Source organism: Melopsittacus undulatus, chromosome 7, assembly GCF_012275295.1.
Source record: "Melopsittacus undulatus isolate bMelUnd1 chromosome 7, bMelUnd1.mat.Z, whole genome shotgun sequence".
NCBI lineage: Eukaryota > Metazoa > Chordata > Aves > Psittaciformes > Psittaculidae > Melopsittacus > Melopsittacus undulatus.
The window spans coordinates 59,698,728-59,719,252 of NC_047533.1; the positions used below are offsets into that span (position 1 = coordinate 59,698,728).

At 38.6% G+C, this 20,525-nt stretch overlaps 1 protein-coding gene across 1 annotated transcript in view; it reads left to right on the top strand.

The window, feature by feature from the left end:
* Nucleotides 1-20,525, top strand: part of PTPN13 (protein tyrosine phosphatase non-receptor type 13) — a 120,867-nt gene that overhangs the window by 16,530 nt on the left and 83,812 nt on the right. The window contains exons 2-3 of the mRNA XM_034064566.1: nucleotides 12,143-12,262; nucleotides 20,062-20,231. Of these exons, the coding sequence (XP_033920457.1) occupies nucleotides 12,148-12,262; nucleotides 20,062-20,231 (285 nt within the window). The 5' untranslated portion in view covers nucleotides 12,143-12,147. The remainder of the gene's footprint in view (nucleotides 1-12,142; nucleotides 12,263-20,061; nucleotides 20,232-20,525) is intronic.

Consider the following 20,525-nt stretch of genomic DNA (forward strand, 5'->3'; position numbering starts at 1 on the left):
AGTGTTCCTGCCCATTTAGAACTCTGTCCTTCGGGGTTTTTCTCCTTTCCTGCAGCAGAAGCTTAAGCCACAAGTGAATTGCTTGGTGTACAGGAAGTACACACATTCAGGCAAATGCACATCCAAATTTTATAGAGGCGGGTGGTAAAATAATACATGCTTGTGTATATGCACATATATATGTGTGGGGACACACAGTCTTTCTCACATGGGTGTTCACAAGCACATCCTTCCTGAAGGTTTATGTAAAAGTTCAGAGAGACAGATAGGTAATCTCACTTGACAGTGCTTCTCATTTTCCTTAGTATCAGTCTGCCTTCATTTGAGGCAGCAGCTTATCATTTGTTCTTTCTAATTGCTCTGTGTAGGAACAGTTGTTCTGCGGACAAGCCAAATCCACCCAGCTGCCTGTTCACATCTCTGGTGTTCCCTTGGAGCATACCTGTTTCCTGATTGGGTCTCTGTATGAGAATGGAATAACATCAGATACCTCTGTTTTGAAGAGATAGTTCTCTTGAATTTGGTGCTTACTTGGAAATATATGAAATTGCTTTATAAAGTTAGACACTGGTTCCCGCTTAAAATTTCTTTAGCGTAATCTTTGTATACATTTGTACACCTAACAATATATCACAGACCTTTTTACTTGCATTTTTGAGCATACAAAAAGTATAAATCTTATGCCTTGTCTGAGTAGAGAAGAGCTGTCTGAAAATGAAATTACTTTTATTGATGCTACAGAAAAGTGAAGAAAATGCATTACTCAGAATAAGACTTGATACTTGCTACTGTGCTTGAATTAGCATTTTTTTTCAACTTTCAGAAAATGAGTAGGGATCTCTCAACTTACACCTTGGTCATAAAGATGCGGCTGCTCTTGTGTACACTTCTTGACAGCTGAAATGTAGGCCTATGTTCTGTCTTGTCTGTTTTTCAGGGTAGAAATCCAGACTTTCACAATAAGAATTAGTCATTACTTGTGTGAGTAATAGCTTAGTCCCAGACAGGTGAGTTCACAGATAAGACATCCCTGGTATCAGCCAGCTGCAGACCTCAGGGTCTGTTCTGTTCTTTTTCTATCCTTTTTTTTTTCTTTCTAAATATGAACTGAAAAATCATAAGTGTCTGGGTTGCCAGCACATTTCTCTTACTGTTGCAAGTTCTGGGATTCTGTGGTGTTGCCCATGTTGTAGAACACATGCAGACACTTAAAGAAGCCTGAATTACCAAGGACTTGGAAATGTTACTGTCTTGAGCATCAAAGACTGAAGAAATGGTGCAACATAGACCCTCCACATGGGTAGAACCTTCAGGCACCTGAAAGTTTGAGAACATGATCACTTCCACCTGGAGCTGTAGGGCTGCTTCAGAATTGTTCCTGTCAGTCACCAGGAACTAAAACATCACTCAGGGTCATGGCTGAGGAGAGTGTTGTTATTCAGGAGATGGTCCATCTCCATCAGTAATTGTTGACTCTCATTAACTGTTTTCACCAAGAGTAATAAACGGTAAAAATGTGAGTGAGGATGTAGATTGACTTGAGTAAGAAAGGGCAAGAAAGCTAGGTGTTGCGTAAGGCTAGGGTATTAGGTAAGAAAGCCCTTGGACTGTTGTTTGTAGCAACTGCTTAGCCAAAGAGAACACCTCCTAGGGGGTAATTTAAATTTATTGGGGCTCTTCTCCTTTTTGTAGCAAAACTAAATACATACAAGTGCAGTTTAGTGGAAGTATTGGTAGGTGGGATGATCTATGTGGCAGTTTAACTCTCTTGTTGAACTGTGTACTTAACCAAAAAAATCCTTGTATTGCAGTAGTGCAGCTTCTTTGTCTCCGTGTGCCTATGGTAAAGCTGGAGGAAGTGCTGGAGGAGTCAGATGCAAATAGGTGTGATTTTCAGACTTGTTCTGTAACTTGGCCAGTTTTATTCTGTTGTCAGATATTGTTTCCTTCCCAGGCAGTACATATGAAGTAGCTGTTAGTATGAATTTTCCTCTGGATACTAGAGTTTTATGGAGTACACAAGTTACACTTCCTGCTAACAGATTGCTTTCTTGTCATGAGTATGCAAGGGTGCTGCTTTCAAACTAAAGCCACAACAGAATTGTTTCTGAAACTGCTGCTTTTCTCACATGAGTACCATACGTTAGGTTGTTCTCGCTGTGGAGAAATTGTTTTGATGCCACACTGAAGGATCTCTTCTAATTTCTTTTTCCGAAATGTCTGTTAGTCAAACACATGAGAGTGGCAAGGAATTTTTTTCTGGGATCTGTCCCACCCTTCTCCCACAGGCAGAAGAAATCTAACGAAGTGAACCCCACAGGTCACACACCATAACAACAGCAAAAGCCATTTGTGGAGGGTTTGGCTGTGTATATATAGGATTAAAATCCGGTTTTGAAATAATATTTGATGGGGCCAGGCTTTATACTTGTTGGGGGTTGACTTTAACAGTGATTTACAAATATACTACAGTCCTAAACACTCTTCTCGATTACTAAGGTTGGTGGATATTAGAAATATCTATCCCAATGTTTTAGCATGTTAACATCATGATGTTTCTACACTTACTTGCAAGTCAGCAGTTTTCTGATGGGGGGAAGGGAAGGGGGAAAGAAGAAACAGGAAGAAAAAAAAGCTGTAAAGCTTCCTGAAATTTGCTTTCTAATGGCATATCTAAGAAATTTGAGGACTCTTACTCTGTTGGCATATCATGCTTAGCATTTTGCTGATCTGGTTGTGCTGCCTTCATTTACACTGGTTATGTTTCTGCAACGGGCTGTCATGCTGAGAAGAGACATTTTTAAAGCAAGGTACCATCCTCTGTTACTGTGAATGTAAGGATTTATAATCTATCAGAATCTGAACCCTTCAGTACTGGAGAATTTATCTAATACAGTAAAATTTGTATCACTTCATTACCACAGGAGAGACCTTAAGCTAAGCTTTTAAAAACTCACTCTAGAGTAAATTCATCTATTAGCAAAGTTATCTGTTGAGGAATGCTGGCTTAATTCTTACCTGTTAAATCAGTGAAACTTACTTGTAGAGCCACTGAGTTTCTAGTCTGTGGCAATTTATATCTTGGTGTTAAAAATTTGATTGTTATTGTTCTCAAACACTGAGGTTGTTATGAAAAAATTGTGTGATATGAAAAAGCAGTTACTCTTTACAGTTACCACTGCTTGAGTTGCTTATCAGAGCCTGATTGTCTTACTTGTAGATACCTTTGAAATGTCACAGCTGGTGGGAAATAGGACTTACTGACAGGATAATGCTTCCTAGCGACACTGTGATACTTAAATCATGTGTGTGCTACTGTTTCTCCTCGTCTGACCACAGCTTTTATTCCCTCTTCAGCTCTGCTAAAAGCTGCAAGTGAATGAGGCCAGACTTCAGTCATGACCTTTTATAGTATGTGAGGAATGCGTAGTTCATTTGCAACAATGGAATAACTGCTGGACTAAAGCTGGAGATGCCATTCTTAATTTCTCTCAGGGTAGTGTGTCCCTGCCGTGGCAACATGCATGTCACCCCCATACACCTAGCAACAGTTGTGTACCACTGTGTACTTCATGAAGAGCACTGCTGTCACTGGGCACTGAAAAAAAGCAGGATGGAAGGATGCTGAGGAAGGCATCTTCATTAAGACTGCTGCAGAGTCTGAAATTTGTCTGTCATAAGTGAAGCTGTATGATAGATAGTGCATCACTACATCATGAAGTTACGTTGTCAATAGAGAGATGTATTTTGCTTGTGGTTATTTCATGTCTTTAGAAGAATTTCATCTGCTATGTGTGAATAAGGGTACTATTAGTTGATCTATTTGAAAAGCATTTTTGTTGCCAAGCTGGTTTGCAGTCCTGAAATTTCTGCTTCTCCATTTATAAAGCTTGTCTTAGTCACAGGTCCTCTGTTGCTACTTAGCAATTAAAATTAAAGTTGCAAGTGTGAGAAATGCATAGAGGAGACGTACCTCTCCAAGGTGGAGCAGATCAGCAGCAAAATAAGGGAGTTGCCCAAGGATGTTGCATGGACAATTAAACTGAGAGAGGGATACAAGAGTCATGCCCTGATTTATGTGGATTAAGCTTACTTTGTAGTGATAATTATATACTCTTCTGAATAAAATTTTAATATCAGATGTGAAACATCAGCTACGCTGGTATATAAAAGAACATTCTACAGTTGCCTAGAAAACATGACTTTCATTATTGTTATATACATTTTGGACTGGATTTACTAGTTTGCCTTGCACAAAGCCTCAGATAAACAAGTTTATCTGGTTCTGGTGATAGAGAGACAGAAGAGCAAGGGAAGGAGTCAGCAATAACCCTTGCTTGTCTTCCATTGTAAGTTCAGTCCAATGCTAAAAGCTGATCTCTTTCCACCTTCCAGGAAAGAAAGCAAGCATTTCTCAAGTAAAATAAACATTGGTTGCCCAGGAGGTGAGAGCCAAGATTCTCAATATCACATTCTTCTGTCTTTAGACATGGGAATACAAGACTGATTTAGGGCTTTGCAAGGAAAAATGCTAATATCTCATCTGTTACAGTGTGTGTGAGAGCATCACTATGCTCAAATAAAAGGCCAACAGTGCCATATACTTCTGGGAGTGTCCTTGTGTTCTTTGTGTTTTATCACAGATTTGAGCTACTTTCTGTTTCTTTACTTAGGAGGCTTAAGCTCAAGCAGCAAGCTCCCAGATTGAAGAGATGCAAATTTAAAGAAATTTTCTTTTTATAGTTTGAAGACAGGTCCAGAAGCATGATACTGTTTTGCTGACATTTCATCCTGTCTGCCTACAGAAGAAAAAAGAGAACACAGAAGGAAAAATAGGTGTGGAAGAAGCTAATCTCTTCCGCAATGTGGTGAAGTTCTTGGGTGGTAATACTATTCTCTGCTGACCTCTCCAAAATGAAGGAGTAGTACTTACCAGGTAGATGATTGAGTGAAAAGTTCCACCTAAGTGTGTGTTTTTGCAAAAACTTAGATTGACACAATTTCTGGCAGCTCTTTAGGGGAGGGAGATGGGATTTACATCTTGGGCTTTTTATCACCTCTTCATATCTATAGGAGAAGTGAAAAAAAAGTGATCATGGCACAAGTGTTTGTTTCCGTATCCTTCAAGACAATAAATTAGAATAATGTGCAGTAATTAACTTTAGAGCAGGATTCTTAAAAAAATAAATTACTTAAACACAGTGGACTTGATTAGCTTGTATATTTCCCTTGATTGTGTGATTGACTTGAATATTTGCAAATACTGCCTTGTTTTCTGAGTAGTCTATGCAAATTGGACCTGCAGCCATAGGAAACCACATTGTATGTGCACACATCCAAGTATGTGCATATTTGAAAATCAGGTTTCAAAGAGTACAGAAACACAAGCTTTCTAACTTGGCTCCAGGGTTCTGCACTTAAGCAGTTTCAGCAACAGTATTACTGAGGATAAACTAATTGATAGATGCGTGCCAGGTCTTCTTCAGGGGTGTAAGATGTGGGTCAATGTAAATAAATAGGAGAGATGCCAGCTTTCTGAAATTACAGGGCATGGTAATGACTGCAGATACTTAGGCTCTACAATGGGAGAGGACAGACTTTCAAAACTCTTCAGGTACAGCTCCAGTTTGGTTTCACTGGGATTCATGCACACTGAGTGCTTTTAGAAAGCACTTCATGCTTTCTAAAATAAAAATAAAGTGTCTTTCATCTTTAGGGAGCTAATCGTGGCTTTAGAAAGGTGATTTTTAAGAGGTTCTTTTGGATAGAATTGTCTTTAGGGAGGAGAGGTTGGGAAAGGGCTCTTTGCTTATCTGCTAGTAGGAAAGTGCTCCTTGGAAATAGCCACCTTTTGCCTAAGTATACCTGTGGAGCAAAGGGGCAATTATGTTCCTGTCTGGGACAGATGAACTCATGCAGCAATGTTGTATATGGGTGAAATAAGGTGCTTTTTTCACCACAGAAAATATTTTGGATGCGTATAGAGTGTGTGACTAAAGCAGCTCTTCTCCATGTTTCTTGGCAGTGTATTCTGATATCAAATAAGCATGAGGTACTGCAGGCATCTTAGCTGATGTTTTTAAAGCAGAGCTTTTGACTTAAACTTTTGGTTCTGAAGCTACGATAGGGAAAAACGTTGATGCAATTTTTGTGTTACTAAAACCAAAACACAAAGCTGTGAAGCAGCAGTTAAGTTGAAACAGTTTAGCCTTTTGACTTTCAGGCTGTTTTTAGGAACTTGACAAAATTACTGACATTATAGTCTTTATTAAACACAGTAATAGCAATAGCTTCTTAATTCAGTAGGTGGTAAGAATTCAGTATGATCTGGAAAGAATAAGCCATTAAACTTTTCCTAATTCTTGGTTGCTATTGGAGACCTTAAATTTCATATTTAAAACGCATAAGGGAAAAAGTTGGTAGTTGAGCAAAAACAGGATTTTGGGCAAGGTGTTTTGAAAACTGCAGTTTATTTGGGGGTGGGGGAGGAAGTAATACTTTGCAAATAGTCTTTTTTGACAGTACTACTTGGTGTGAGGTGCTGCTACTTTTGTGTTTTCCCTCTTACCTCGAACTGAGAAAATGTCAGGCTCAGAAAAATGTCAGCACCTCATGCGCCATGTTGGTGTTGCCTGGATGTTCCATGGGTGGTGTGCTTTTAACACAGGTAGTTGGGGCTGTAGAGAGTAGGGGCAAGGAGGTTAGTGAGCTTGCTTTACAGGTGAGAGACAGAACTACCCATCCCTGTCATCAGGGAGTGTATAAGTTGTCTGCCTTAGAGGGAGGAGCTGGCAGTTGGTCCTCATGAGGTAAACAGCCTTTTTAAAAGAAGTGTTTGAGATAGGGGAGAGGCCTTTGGCTTGAGCAGCATTCTTTCTTGGAACTGTGCTGCCTGCATGGCTTAGGGCTGAATGGCGTGGAGGGTGAGAAATTGCACTTGGGGCTTGTTGATACAAATGATTTACACCTGAATTTACTTTCTTGTCCTCCAGCAAAAAAGAGCTGCCTCCACATGATGTAAATCCTTTCCTGTGGAAATAAATTCTGTCCCAGAACAAGCAACCTGAAAGTAATGTTCATTTAACCTGGGATTTTATGATCCTATATGCTTCTCCAGTGTTAACTGTTTTGTCTACTGTATTCCTGCATCATGCTGTGTTCTCTGCCATGTGAGTGTCCCTTTTTTGGATGTTCTGTGACTATGATTGTGAGTGGGTTTTGGGTGTATGGGGAATCCACACCTTCACAGTTCACACTGAGTTCATACCACCTAGCCCTTTGTCATGCCTCCTGATCATGACTGCACCTGGACTTCTCACCTTGTAAAGCAAGGTGTGGAATCAGGATGTACTTAGTTATGTAAGCCTTGCAATCCCATCTTCAGCTAAGTGTCCATGTGGCTGCATAGTAAGATGCCACTATAATGTTTTCCCAAGGATAAGGGAAATGAACTCATCTGTAGCAGGTGCATCTTTCCATGTTCTTCTCTCTGCCCTTTGCGAAGAGTGAAAGGAGCAGGGCATAGGGTGCCAGCACAGTAGATCATACCTATCTTAAATGAAGAGGAGACAGTGAGAGGACTCATTGCAAGAAAGTGGCATAACAGGAACCTGACTCCTTTGAGAACTCTGCCAATGCAACGAGTGAGCCAGTCAGCTGATACCAGTCACTTTGCCAGTCAGCTTGATATACTGTAAACCACAGGAACTGCCAGGAACGTCTTTGGAAATCTGAAGCAGACTGGTTGGTACTGTTAGTACAAGAGAAAAGTCTTTACTTACAGCTTTGTGTGCTGTCATTTCAGGACAATACTATTCAGCTTTCCTGAGATCCACTCACATTCTCTCCTTGGATTAGCCCCACTTTGCTCAATTGAAATGAGCTCAAAGTTTACCCTTATCAGGGAGAACTCATCTTTATTCCGTCTTTTCTTTCCTACATTTTAAGAGGTTGCTGTTCTTAGTCTGCTGTCCCCTGTTGCTATCACTGGGCTTCCTTTCTCTGAGTTCTTAGAAATAGGAGTTTAAATACACTTTTAAAATCATAGAATCACAGAATGGTTTGAGTTGGAAGGGATCTTAAAGTTCATCTAGTTTCAACCCCCTGCCATGGGCAGGGACACTTTCCACTAGATTAAGTAGCTCAAAGCGCCTTCCAGCCTGGCCTTAAACACTTTAAAGAATGGGGCTTCATGAAATGGCAATGGGCTGGGAGAGTTAGGGCTGTTCAGCCTGGAAAAGAGAAGGCTGCGTGGAGACCTCATAGGAGCCTTCCAGTACCTGAAGGGAGCCTATAAGGATGGTGGGGAAAGATTCTTTGTTACGGACTGTAGTGATAGGACAAGGGGTAACAGGTTAAAACTTAAACACGGGAAGTTTAGATTGTATATAAGGAGGAGGTTCTTTACTGTGAGGGTGGTGAGGCACTGGAATGGGTTGCCCAGGGAAGTTGTGAATGCTCCATTTGTGGCGGTGTTCAAGGCCAGGTTGGACAGAGCCTTGGGTGCCATGGTTTAGTGTGAGGTGTCCCTTCCCATGGCAGGGGGGTTGGAACTTGATGATCTTAAGGTCCTTTCCAAGCCTTACTATTCTGCGATTCTATGATTTAATTGGAAAATGAGCATAATACAATGTTACATAGCTGTGAACATAGCTGCAATTAGAGGGCTAAGACCTGAAGGTAGACAGTCCATATGGTTTTGATACAGTGTTCTACAAAACCTTTGTTTTTCTCTTACTTAAGTTACTTTGTACTGTCATTATGTTGCACTTTACCAAACTTCAGGCATTACACAAACACCTAATCTGTTGTACGTCTTGATCACTTAGCATTTTAGGTTCTGTATTAACAAAGGACCAGACACTTTATTGAAGGCTCTGAGAATTTGACACAGCAAATCCAGAAGAATTGTGCATTGTAAATATTATCATTCCTACAAATTTCTCCTTTCTCCATGTGAAATAACATTCATTGCAAACAAACTGATGGGGAAGAAGTATATTTTGAGCTAGGCACTTTCACTGTCAGCTTCATCATGTTAAATTAATGGTACTTGGCTGGTAACAGATAGTACAGATGGAGAACTCTAGCCATGCATTTTCCCAAAAACACTTCACTACAATTTGCTTCAATCAGTTCTTCGATTGCAGAGATCCATTTCATGGAAGCTGCTTTAATCTTCAGACCTGTTGGTCTGCTCTTTGCTGTGTGTCAGTCAAGCACTGCAGCTTGAAGATAGTTTTGAGGAAGAAAAGCAATAGTTACCAAAACGAATTTACCAAAAAGTTACAAACAGGCTACAACTAGAATCCTACTCTAATCCCAACTTGTGCCATTTTTCATGTGGCTGTGTTTGTAATAATTGTTTTATTGTATTCTTGTCATGGACCAGAAAAGGGCAACGAAGCTGGTGAAGGGCCTGGAGCACAAGTCTGATGAGGAGTGACTGAGGGACCTGGGATTGTTTAGTCTGGAGAAGAGGAGGCTCAGAGGGGACCTTATCACTCTCTACAACTACCTGAAAGGAGGATGTAGAGAGGAAGTGGCTGCTCTCTTCTCCCAAGTAACAAGAGATGGGCCAAGAGGAAATGGCCTCAAGCTGTGCCAGAGAAGGTTTAGACTGGATATTAGGAAAAACTGCTTCACCAAAAGGGTGGTCAGGCATTGGAACAGGCTGCCCAGGGCAGTAGTGGAGTCATCGTCCCTGGAAGTGTTCAAAAACTGTGTAAATAAGGCCCCTAGTGATTTAGTGGTGGACTTGGCTATCCTGGGGTAGCAGTTGGACTTGATGATCTTGAAGGTCTTTTCCAACCTATTTGCTTCTGTTATTCCAAAATCAATGTGAAATGTTTTGAGTTTGGTGTGTTGTGATACTGGTTTTTTATTTGTCAAGCTACTGCTATTTGTGATATTCAAGCAGATCTTACTGCTTACACTGCTACAGCTGATGTCTGCATGGCTGGATAGATATGCATACAGTTGTTACTCTGATCAAGGAGTGTGTTTTCTGTAGAATTCTTTTACTGTTTATGTAGCATGTTTGGGAGTTAGTGATGTTAAATAGGGAATCAGCTTATATCTGCTACAGAACAGTCCACACTATTAATCATAGTTAAAAAGAATCATGATTCTGCAAGATGGACAAAAGGGGAGAGGCAGAGAAGGATTTGGGGGGTGGATTTTTGGTGGTGGTGTGCTCAGCATACTTTGTTTAGAATGTTTCACACAGAAAGTTTTCATTTTCAGATCATACCTTTTTAGTCCCTAGGAGAAGATGAAATCTCTTAATCTGGATAATCCAGTTTGATTCTAGGTGTACATACTGAAATTTGAGACAGTACAAGGAAACCAGAAAATTCCTTGGTATGGATTATAGACCAGACACTGTGCCAGGTGTATGTGAGTCTCATACTGACTAGAAAAATGTTTATCTCTGGCTTTTCATCCATTTATTAAAAGTCCGTAGCAAGTCCCTAGCTTTCCATTTTGAATGGTGTATTTATTTTTGTCTTTGGGGATTCAGATTTCATTTTTCTTTTGCGTGTGGTTTGGATCTGTTTTTACTTCCATTATCTTTTGACTTTCGAACATTACTTGTTAAAAATGTATTTGGCTTAGTAAATATGCTGAATAATTGAATAGCAAAAACCATCAAGCTATTAAGTAAGGAAAAATAATTGGTCTGTAATGCAGCCAATAGTGTGTAATTTTTTATAGCGTAGTATAGAATTCCAGATGAAAAGGCTCTGTGTAGTGCTTCAACAAATATCTTCAAAGCCCATGTTTTCAGCTAGAAATTGCAGAATATTCAGCCTTTTGTATTGCCATTGTTTGGGTATGAGCCTGGTTATCTGAAAGTAAAAAAAACATGGAAGGCATGAAACTGCCTAGACAGTTTGGAAATGAGATGTAACTAGTCAGCCTGTCCTGCTTGCAAATTGTTAGATTAATAGCCATGAGTGACAGTGACATCTGAGCCAGGTTTGTATGCTGATGGGGAGGCTCCAGATAGCTGATTGAGAGGAAGCAGAAGGAACATCCAGCAGTACTGTTGGGTCATCTAAAGCTGTTGGTATCAGTTACTGATCTCGGGCCAATACACATTGCTTGTGGAACTGTGGTTTTCATTTTCAGCAACAATTTTGGGGCCTTTTAGACCTAGCAAACTTGTCACTGATGATTGACAGCATACCTTGGGCTCTTGCTGCAGCTCACTGTCTCAAGATTTTATTCTTTGGGCTTTAGAGAGAAGCAGAGAGAGAAAGGGTTGCAGCTGCGTCTCAGTCAGAAATATAAATTAGTGCAAGTGCTCAATCTCAGAACATTTAGTGTGTATAGACAGCTGGAGTAATTAAGCAGACACATGACGCATTGGCTCCTGAGCTTACCAAAATGATGAAGCTTTGACTTGCTCAGAATATTTAGTGATGTGTTCTTCGGTTTTCAAAATGGTTTAGGACAATTGAATGTCATATTGTGGTATGGTGAAAATGCTTTTAAGTCATTGAAAAAATACTAGGGCTTGACCTCTTTTAGCTCAGGAAGGAAATCTTTATTTGTTTTCTGGTAATGCAATATGTAGAGTGCAGCTAACTGTTTTACTTAGCTTTTGTAAATATATGAAGAAACTGAACAAAGGAGATAACTGTCAGTCCCACAGCTAGATTGCTTGCTTGCCTGTTTGGTTGTAAGACAGTATAAACAGCCCCTTGAAAATATATTGGAAGAACAGCTTCCTTTCCTAACAGCAGCTTGACTTAAGACTGTCAAAATAATTTTAATAGCTGATTTATGTTAATAACCTGTAACTACTAATCATTCTGGGATTTTTTTGTTTTAGGTTTTTTTTTGTTTTTTTAAACAGAGCAAACTCTTGCCCATGGCATGCAACCTTGTTGAGTTGATTCCTTAGCACCCTGCAATATTAATATGGATCATTGTTGTCTTAACCTAAGGTTTTCTTCTTCGTAGTAGCAGGTGCTCAAAGTTTTTTATTGCCACAGTGACTGTTTTGTAGTATTTATACTTGATGGTTTCTTTTAATGTTAAAGATTGTGACTGAAAGTTGAACATGGGTTGTTACTACTTGAGTACTGCATGCAAGGAGAAAATAACTCTTAAATCAGTCTGTCTCATTTCCCAGGTAACATGCATGTGTCACTGGCAGAGGCTCTGGAGGTTCGGGGAGGGCCATTGCAAGAGGAGGAAGTATGGGCAATTTTGAATCAAAGTGCAGAGAGCCTTCAAGAACTATTCAGAAAAGGTAAGCATTTTTAAAGACTGATATATACAGAACTGGAAACATTTTGGTCTGTCTTACACCTTCACAACTTCTGAAAATGTTCTTTGGTGGATACTTCATAAAGATTGCAAGGGGATTCCAAAGGGAGATGTCAGCAGAAACTGTCACACAGCATTTAATTTCTGATCAAGCTCAACTTAGCATTATAAATAGGAAATTATATTAAGTTCTCTGAATTGTTTTTTTGGCAGACAAATTATGGGTAGTTTTGATATTGCAGACAAATTTCCCTTTTCCCCTTTACTAACAAGGTCACAGCCCATCCGTGTGAGGAGTGTTCCTTATTAGGGATGCTGAGTTTATTGTTTTAATTTGACTAACTGTCCTGTCCCTTTGTTTCTTGTATTGCAAGAAAGGGAAAGCTGGTATCTTATTTCCTCTCTCTTTCTCATCTCAGAGAGAATCAGAGGAATGATTTTTGTTTATTGTTTCTTTCTTTTTTCTTAAAGAGGACAGGTTGTTTAGATCAAGTGAGACCTTCACTAAAGAGAGATCTTGAATGATTAGAGCTTTACTCTTGTACACTTTACAAGAATCAACATATTGAACTCAATCATGAAATCTTCCTGAAATATCAAGTATATAGAGTGAAACCACTGAAGACATTGTCTTAATGAAGTCTCCACTGAAAATAAGAGCTGACCCTTTCTTGACATGCGAGCAGTGCAGAAAAGAGTTATCATAATGACTCTGAAAGCTGCATGCAGGCGTTGATAATGAGAACACAGCCTTCCTTCAGAGGGACGAGTACTGAAAGATGAGAGCACAAACTGGAAATCTGCCCTAGGACTTCTGGTATGTGCTTCTAATGTAGGGCAGTGTTTGTCAGTGAAGACTGGCTAAGGTGGTAGAAGCTTCTGGTCTTGCCTTCCTATCAGTGAAGACCGAAATACAATTTCATTTAAAATCAGTGCCAGAAGGATCTATCTGTTCTTGGAGGTGAAGCTGTTTTATTTGGTTATTTTTCTGTTATTTCAGCAAACTATTTTTAGTTTTGTGCTATTAATTAATCTGGGATATTGCCCAGTGGTAAAATGCACTTCAAGAAACACCAAATGAAAGAGGTTTATTATGTAGCTGAGGCTGACAAAGGCAATATAATTGCTCCCAGAAAGATTAGGATAACCAGATAGTCTCTAATGAAGATTTGGCTTCACAAAGGAAACAGTCTAGAAACTTTTTTGGTCATCTTGAATATCAGTTTCTGTGCTGGCTTGTAAAGATGCATGAGCAGGGAATGCAGAGGTTCCTGTGGTCTTGCCTGACTCAGTTTTGTTCTTAATTTGTGGAGTACTTGTAGTGAACAGGTGTCCTAGAGAAATCTGTTTTCCTTGGTCAACTTTCAGACCTAGCATACAGCATGGAAGAACTATTCTGTGGCAGAGGGTAAGTTTCCAAAATTTTTCAGAACTGACCAATTGCTTCTTGGCAGAGATCAATAAGGCAAGCTTTTAGCTCCTGCAAGTCCATAGCATATTTGGCTTTGACTAGTGTTATAGATGCTTTTCCTCATTGTATAGCTCTGGAGTCCGTGAACATGTTGTTCTGTAACAAAATCTAAGTTTTGAGTGTTTTCTATATTAAAATTTCTTTAAAAAAAAACAAAATAAGATGTTTTTCAGCAGTTTGTTGTCTGTTCTGAAACGAATGTGATAAAATGGACATAGAAACTATCAACTCTTAAATTGCTGTCTGTTGCCAGTCTCCCTGCACCAACCTCGCCACCACACACACTTAGAGGAAATACCAGCCCAAGTAACTGTCATGGAAGAGTTTTGCCAGTCTATTTGAAGTTGAGAATCCTTGCTAGTATTCCCATCAACTGAGAACATGTTCTTAAATTAATTTGCTACTTAAATAGTTTCAGGATAACAGGCAAAAATGCCCCAAACCAAGCTTCTATTACAGATTTAATGACTTCTTGATTTATAAAATACTGCATGTGTTTTAGTGAGTATGTTTTCTTATCCAGCAGCAAGTAAATGAAGCACATAATGAAAATCCATGTCTTACATAGTTAATCACATACCATACCATGTCTAATTCAGTGACTGGTACAGAAATGGGCATAATTTTATGCCTATTTGTATTTACAGTTCTAACAGGTGTTGAATTCTTCAAAAACGTTTTACAAACTGGTTTCAGTTGTTACAAGCAGTGAAAGATTAGCTGAAATGCCCAGTTGCTTTCCACTGATTTAGAAGATCAACTGTGGTAGCTGTCTTGTCAGCATATTGTAAGCTGTTAAATGGTGGAGAAAGACAATCTAGCACTCAGTTGCAGATCTGACATCAATTGGACTAGTGATGTTGAGATTAATCTGGAGATTTGAAAAGGCCGATACCAGACCTGCCCTTCTCTTACATCTGTTTAATTATCTGCAATAACTATTTTGTTGTTGAGAGGGTGTATCAGCTGTTTCAGGCATGCTGTATCATGTACTCAGTACTCCATGAGGTCAAAGGAGCAGGTCTTTGAAGTTAAGTATCTCAAATGTTAACATAATAAGCAGCATGTAAGTGTGCTCTCTACTGCTGCAAATTACAAGCCAGGCGTCCCTCTCATTTGGTAGGTTTAACTGGAAAAGGTTTATCAAAACTGAGTGATAAAGACTTCATTTGATGCTTAGGCTAATGCTAAAGCATGTATTGTGGATTCTGAAAATAGCTGGACCTTATGTTTCAAGGCATGTTTAAAGGAGGGGGTGGGGGAAGAGAAGAGAAAAAAAGTCTATTAATTAAAATCTAGGTTGAGCAAAGAAAGAGACACTTTATACATTGACTGTCTTGCGAATTTTTATATGAGGAATTCTTTAGGTAAAGTGTTAACATCTAAAAGTGGATGTGAAGAACAATTGCGTTTTGGGGGGGGGACCTGCATATCTTGTTGCCAGTCATAGCATTGTATCTACTTAGCTTGGGTAAGTATGATGAAGCAAAGGAAGGCAGAGTGTGAAGTGTGTTGATGGGCACTAGTGCTGGGTCTTAAGTAGCTGTACACCTAGCTGAGATACAGAGGGAAATGCCAATTTCAATTGACAAGAGAGAAAACACAATAAGGGAGGGGCGGGGGGAAACCACCTCACTTTACAGCCACTCCTTTCTGTCAGCTATTAAATGTTTTTTTCCCTTTACCAGTAACTGCTGAGGAACAATTTTTTTCACCTTCTGGTAACATTTGATCTTTTGATAGCTGAGAAGGAAAGAGATCAGGCTTTTGTGGGTCTTGGTGTGGTTTTTCTGACTTTGGTTGTGGGTTTTTTTGGTGTGAGTTGTTTGGCTTTTATTTTTATTTGGATTGTTCTGTGCTCTTTTTAAGGTATTTGTTTTATGTCATGGAATGAAATGTGCATCACTTGCAATCTTTTTTGCTAATGACTGTGGCTTAAGAGAGAAAACAAAAGTGAAGAAGCTTGAATTGTATTCTATATAGCCTGGGAATCCAAAGTTACCAGCCATTGATATTGTAAAATGGATCCATTTTAAATTTCTGCCTGAACTTACTGTCTCTTATAATGTAGTGGGCTATTTTTTCATCTTCAGCTACTTGTATCCTGTTAAATCATGTAAAAGACTGTTTCATAAGTCTTTCATTTGTTTGGCAGATGTAGCTAAAGATTATTTCAGTTTTTATTGCATTCAAAACCAGTTCACTGTCTCACTTTAAGTAAGAGCACATTATCTCTGTCTTGGCAATGCTTGATAAGACTGAGCTCTCACAAGTGTTTTGTTACCAAGTTGCACAGTTCTGGAGTTAACTGGAAAGGCTGGCAGTGCTAGGGCAGTTCATAACCTACTGGATAGAAAATTGGCCAGGAGCCATATCCTGAATTCCAGTGCTTTAACCTCTTTTGGTTTGGTTTGGTTGGTTGTATTTTTTTTTGTTTGTTTTTGTCATTTCCCCCTAATACATTTCCCTTACTGCTCTCGTAAATTCTTCTGAAAGCCTGAACAGAAGATGACATAATTATTATGATTGCAAACTACTTTCTGTTGCTTCCTTATGGTCCCTGGCTATTTGATGCATTGCGTCTTTGATACTTTCTTTTCTTAGATTAAATCTGCATAGTGGGAGCTTTGATACAGTTACTTTGGTTTGTGATGCATGCCTTAAGGAAGGAAATGGAGAATGAGTTACTTTATTTTCATCCTTTGTAACAGCAGATCAGATTCCCCAAGTTGTGATGTAGGCAATATGATCTGCCATATTAGTTAAAAACTACTAACAGAGGAAGCTAAGAAAATGTCAACAAAATGAGCTTGGCAAAATCAGCTGTTTTTCTAAACTTACAGTTAAACTCATCCATTGTACACGGCTTCAGATCATGAAGATTGTGGACAGAAATACTGTATGTGGATAAATAAATTCAGCCTCTATATTTGCAGGGGACAAAATGTGTGTTCCAAAGTTTGTTTAAATTAATATTGGTAAGATGTCAGGTAAATGTGGTGGGGTTTTTACTGTTCTTAAAACTAAATTGTGTTTCAGTCTCATTGTTTCTGTAGTATGTTTCAGAATATGAAAAGTTCACACTTTTTTAGAGTCTTTGTCATATAAAACATGAACTTAATGATAAACCCTTCACATTACTTGAAGGTTCTTGATTTGGGGCTTTTAAGCAGATATCTTATAATTTAAAATATTTCTTTTTTTATGTCAATGGTCTATAAACACAGAACTAGTAAATAATCCAGTAGTAACTAACAGGTTATTTTGGTAGTTGATGGCCAACTAAGGTGTTCTTTCTAAAAATGCTTTACTATATAGTGTAATATTTTCTTATGCACATATAATAGGAATGGTCTTTCTGTCTTCACATTTCTTTGGTTTGGTATCTGAACTTATTGCCACAACAGTGAACAGTAGTTGTTCTGTTTTGTTTGAGGAAGTGGGGTTAAAGATATAGTGCAAAATGTAATTTCTTGAGAATGGGAGGAACTGATAATGCTGTTTTCATTCTTAATTAAAATTCTATTCAATTGATGTCAGTTTTCACTTTCACCATATGTTCCATTTAAAGGTCTTGCTGGAGGAGTTTTTATCAGCTCATCTTATTTTTAAGTTTACATATTTGATAGCTATTTCACAATACAAGATTTCTAAACTCTTTGGTTTTGAAGTTGACTAAGCTAAGAGAAGGCGTCTGTAGAGGTAATGTCATTTGCCTCATGCCAGGTGTCTTGCTACACTTCCTGGTGACACCATGATCTTAGCCATGATTGATTATTTTCACTGCTGTATCAAGCAGATATTTTTGTCATGGCCATTAAAGAGAGTGATTCCAGACTTAAATCTTTTTGTAGCTAGGAGTCAATTGGATTGCTGTGGGGAAGAGGGAGAATGTGTACTGCAGTGTACAGATTGGTAATTAATGTCAGCATGAAATTTAGAATTTCTTTCCTTGACCAAATCTATACAGTGTTAGTGTTTTTATAAAAAAATAAAATCCAGCCACCCTGATAAATTCAATAAATGGAATTATTTGAAGTTACACTGGTGGAGGTCTAGAAGCATAAAGAAACTTGTACGACTCATTTGTTGAGCCATATTTTATTTAGTTTAGCTTATATTGACATCCATAGGTTTATCTAACATATCTTTCAATTTTACTTACTGAAATAGAATAGAAAAAAAACCCTTAGATCTTGTCTTCTGCGTATAACAGAGATACTGCTGTGTATGGCGTCATGTATTAGGTGGTTTTAGGGTAGTTTTGGGGGGTTGGGGCTTTTTAAAATGTATACATGTATGACAAAGAACTCTGATTTCCATGGGGAGCTCAGCAGTTGTTTGTGAGAGCTTAGATTGGTTTACCCTAGATGATCAGAGATATCATCCATCAATTACTCATTTCTTATGGACCAATAGGAGAAAACCAGATCAATGAAACACATATCCAGAAGCCAAGAAGACTGAACCTCTCTTGTATATTATAAGAAGCAGAGTGGGGGGAAACCAGTTCTGGACTGTGAAAACAAAGCTTGTCATGCTGGCTTTCTGGAAAACACCCTGTCGTTTTTAAATCCATTAGAAAAACTGTAAAAAACTGCTTTGGTTCTCAGGTGATTAAACCACTTGAAATAGCTACTTGAGTACAGTCTTTAGGATCTTTCCATTTCTAGAATGTTTGTTGCTGTCCATGGTTTCTTTTCCTTTTTAAAGCAAAATTCTGCATAAGAATTCAAGGTATATTCAGAAAATTGTGTATATTAGTTTTAGACTGAAAAATTAATTATTGGGTTCTCCACTGAATGGTTTCTCTTGCACATGGTAGGAGGAGTAACTTTCAGAGCTTCAGGATCTGCAAGTTGGGAATGTTTTTCTGGATAATTGTACTACCAAATTATTAATATGGTTTTGCTTTGGCATCACAGAATGTAGAAAGCTTAAAAGCAATTTCTTAGGTTCTCTTGAAGGAAGGGGAGTTGAGAAATTGAAGGACTTACTTGGTAGATCCTTTTACATCTGATACCTGCAAGCAGTAATTTAATACATTTCTTAGGAGATTAGAAATATTCTAGATTACAAGATAATTGAACAAGCTAGGAACCAGTACTGTAGGAACATCCTGAGCTGATAGGAGAGTGGAAAATTTTGTAAGTGGTGGAGCTGAAAGAGGAAACGATTATTCTGCTGTTGTTGCTGTTGTTGCTTACTGTGTAGAGGAAAAAGAAATACTTATCCTTTAAATGTGTGTTTCCTCAAGTCTTCGGATATATCATGTAGCAGAAATCAGACCAACTGCTTCTTTGCTTGTAGAAAATTAACTGTTAATGTCTATTTCTACTTAGACAAAAGCTTATGCCTCCTTCAGTGAAACTGAGCTGATTTACTGTTTGAGGTGTAGAAAAAATATTTTGACTCAAGGAAATGGTCTTTCTTTTTCCTGCTTTAGTTAACTTTTACTTTCAAAGTAGGTTTTGGGTTTACCACTTTCCCCTGTGCGTGTGGCCTGTGTTTCCTCCTACCTACCCTTGTTTTATTTTGTTTTGGGAGGTCTGTGGCCAGACGCTTGACAGCAGTGTTATCAGACATCAAAAACGCAGCTGGCAGATTGGGTATTTTGGTGTAGGAATTTTTCTGTCACTTTTGTTTGACTGATTTCAGTGCTAGTTTTGCTGTTTTCAAGTATTAAAAGCAGGACTTGAATGGGCATTCTTAGTAAGATTTTAGTTTTATTCTTTGCCCACTTTCACTGCTGCCTAGAATTATTTTTTTTATTTTGAAATATTTTTTTTTTCTTTGGACCAAAAAAAAATACTTCTTAGTGCTGGAACTTTTCCATTTTTGTCCAGTTCTATCAGCTACTCTAATAAGAATTTCCTTCTCTACTAACTTTATCTTCTCTCCTCAGATTATTGCTGTTACAGCAGTGATATATTAGTAAAGCAGTTAATTCCTGCAATAGGAACGGAGTTAGCCTTAATGACATGTATGATAGGAAATGTGATCATTTTATATGTCAACTGTAACATAAATGAACCAGCCCGAGGACAGGAGTGCTCGTGAGTATTGTAGCAGCTTGCTGGTATGATAATAGCAAAGAATAGTCAATAAAGATAGGTGCTACTCCTTAGAGTGGTTAAAACTGAGTTGGGTGCTGTGGTTATGAAGCACCACAAGTGGAAAAGAAAGCATGAATCTATTCAATTAATAATCTGTAGTCTGGTTATTAAACTTACCTTTGAGCAAATAAAATAACATCAAGCAAGAACATCAAAGAATGTTGCTTTAATTTAATTTGTTTTTTTCATATACAGCTGATCCTACTGCTCTGGGATTCATCATTTCTCCATGGTCTCTCCTGTTGCTCCCATCTGGCAGTGTATCATTTACAGATGAAAATGTCTCCCAACAAGACCTGCGAGCATTTACAGCACCAGAGGTTCTGCAGAACCATTCTCTATCATCATTGTCAGATGTTGAAAAGGTAGAGTACCTCTTCCTTGGCAGGCAGTAGTTGTCTATTGCTGTTGATTCCTTCACAGGGTAGCTTTAAACTGTCCTTTTTGGCTCTCTGTTTTTCTTGATTTGTATGTGTAATTACAGATTTCTTTGTGAGAGGAACAGGGATCCTCCTGCTCTTTCTACAGAAGTGGGATAGTGATTATAATTATATGCACTTAAGAAGAAGTGCCTGTGTGTAGGTCCCTGTCACACGTGCTACTGACAGCCATAGTTGGGCAACAGCTGCACAGAATAACCAACCATCAGTTAGTAAGCA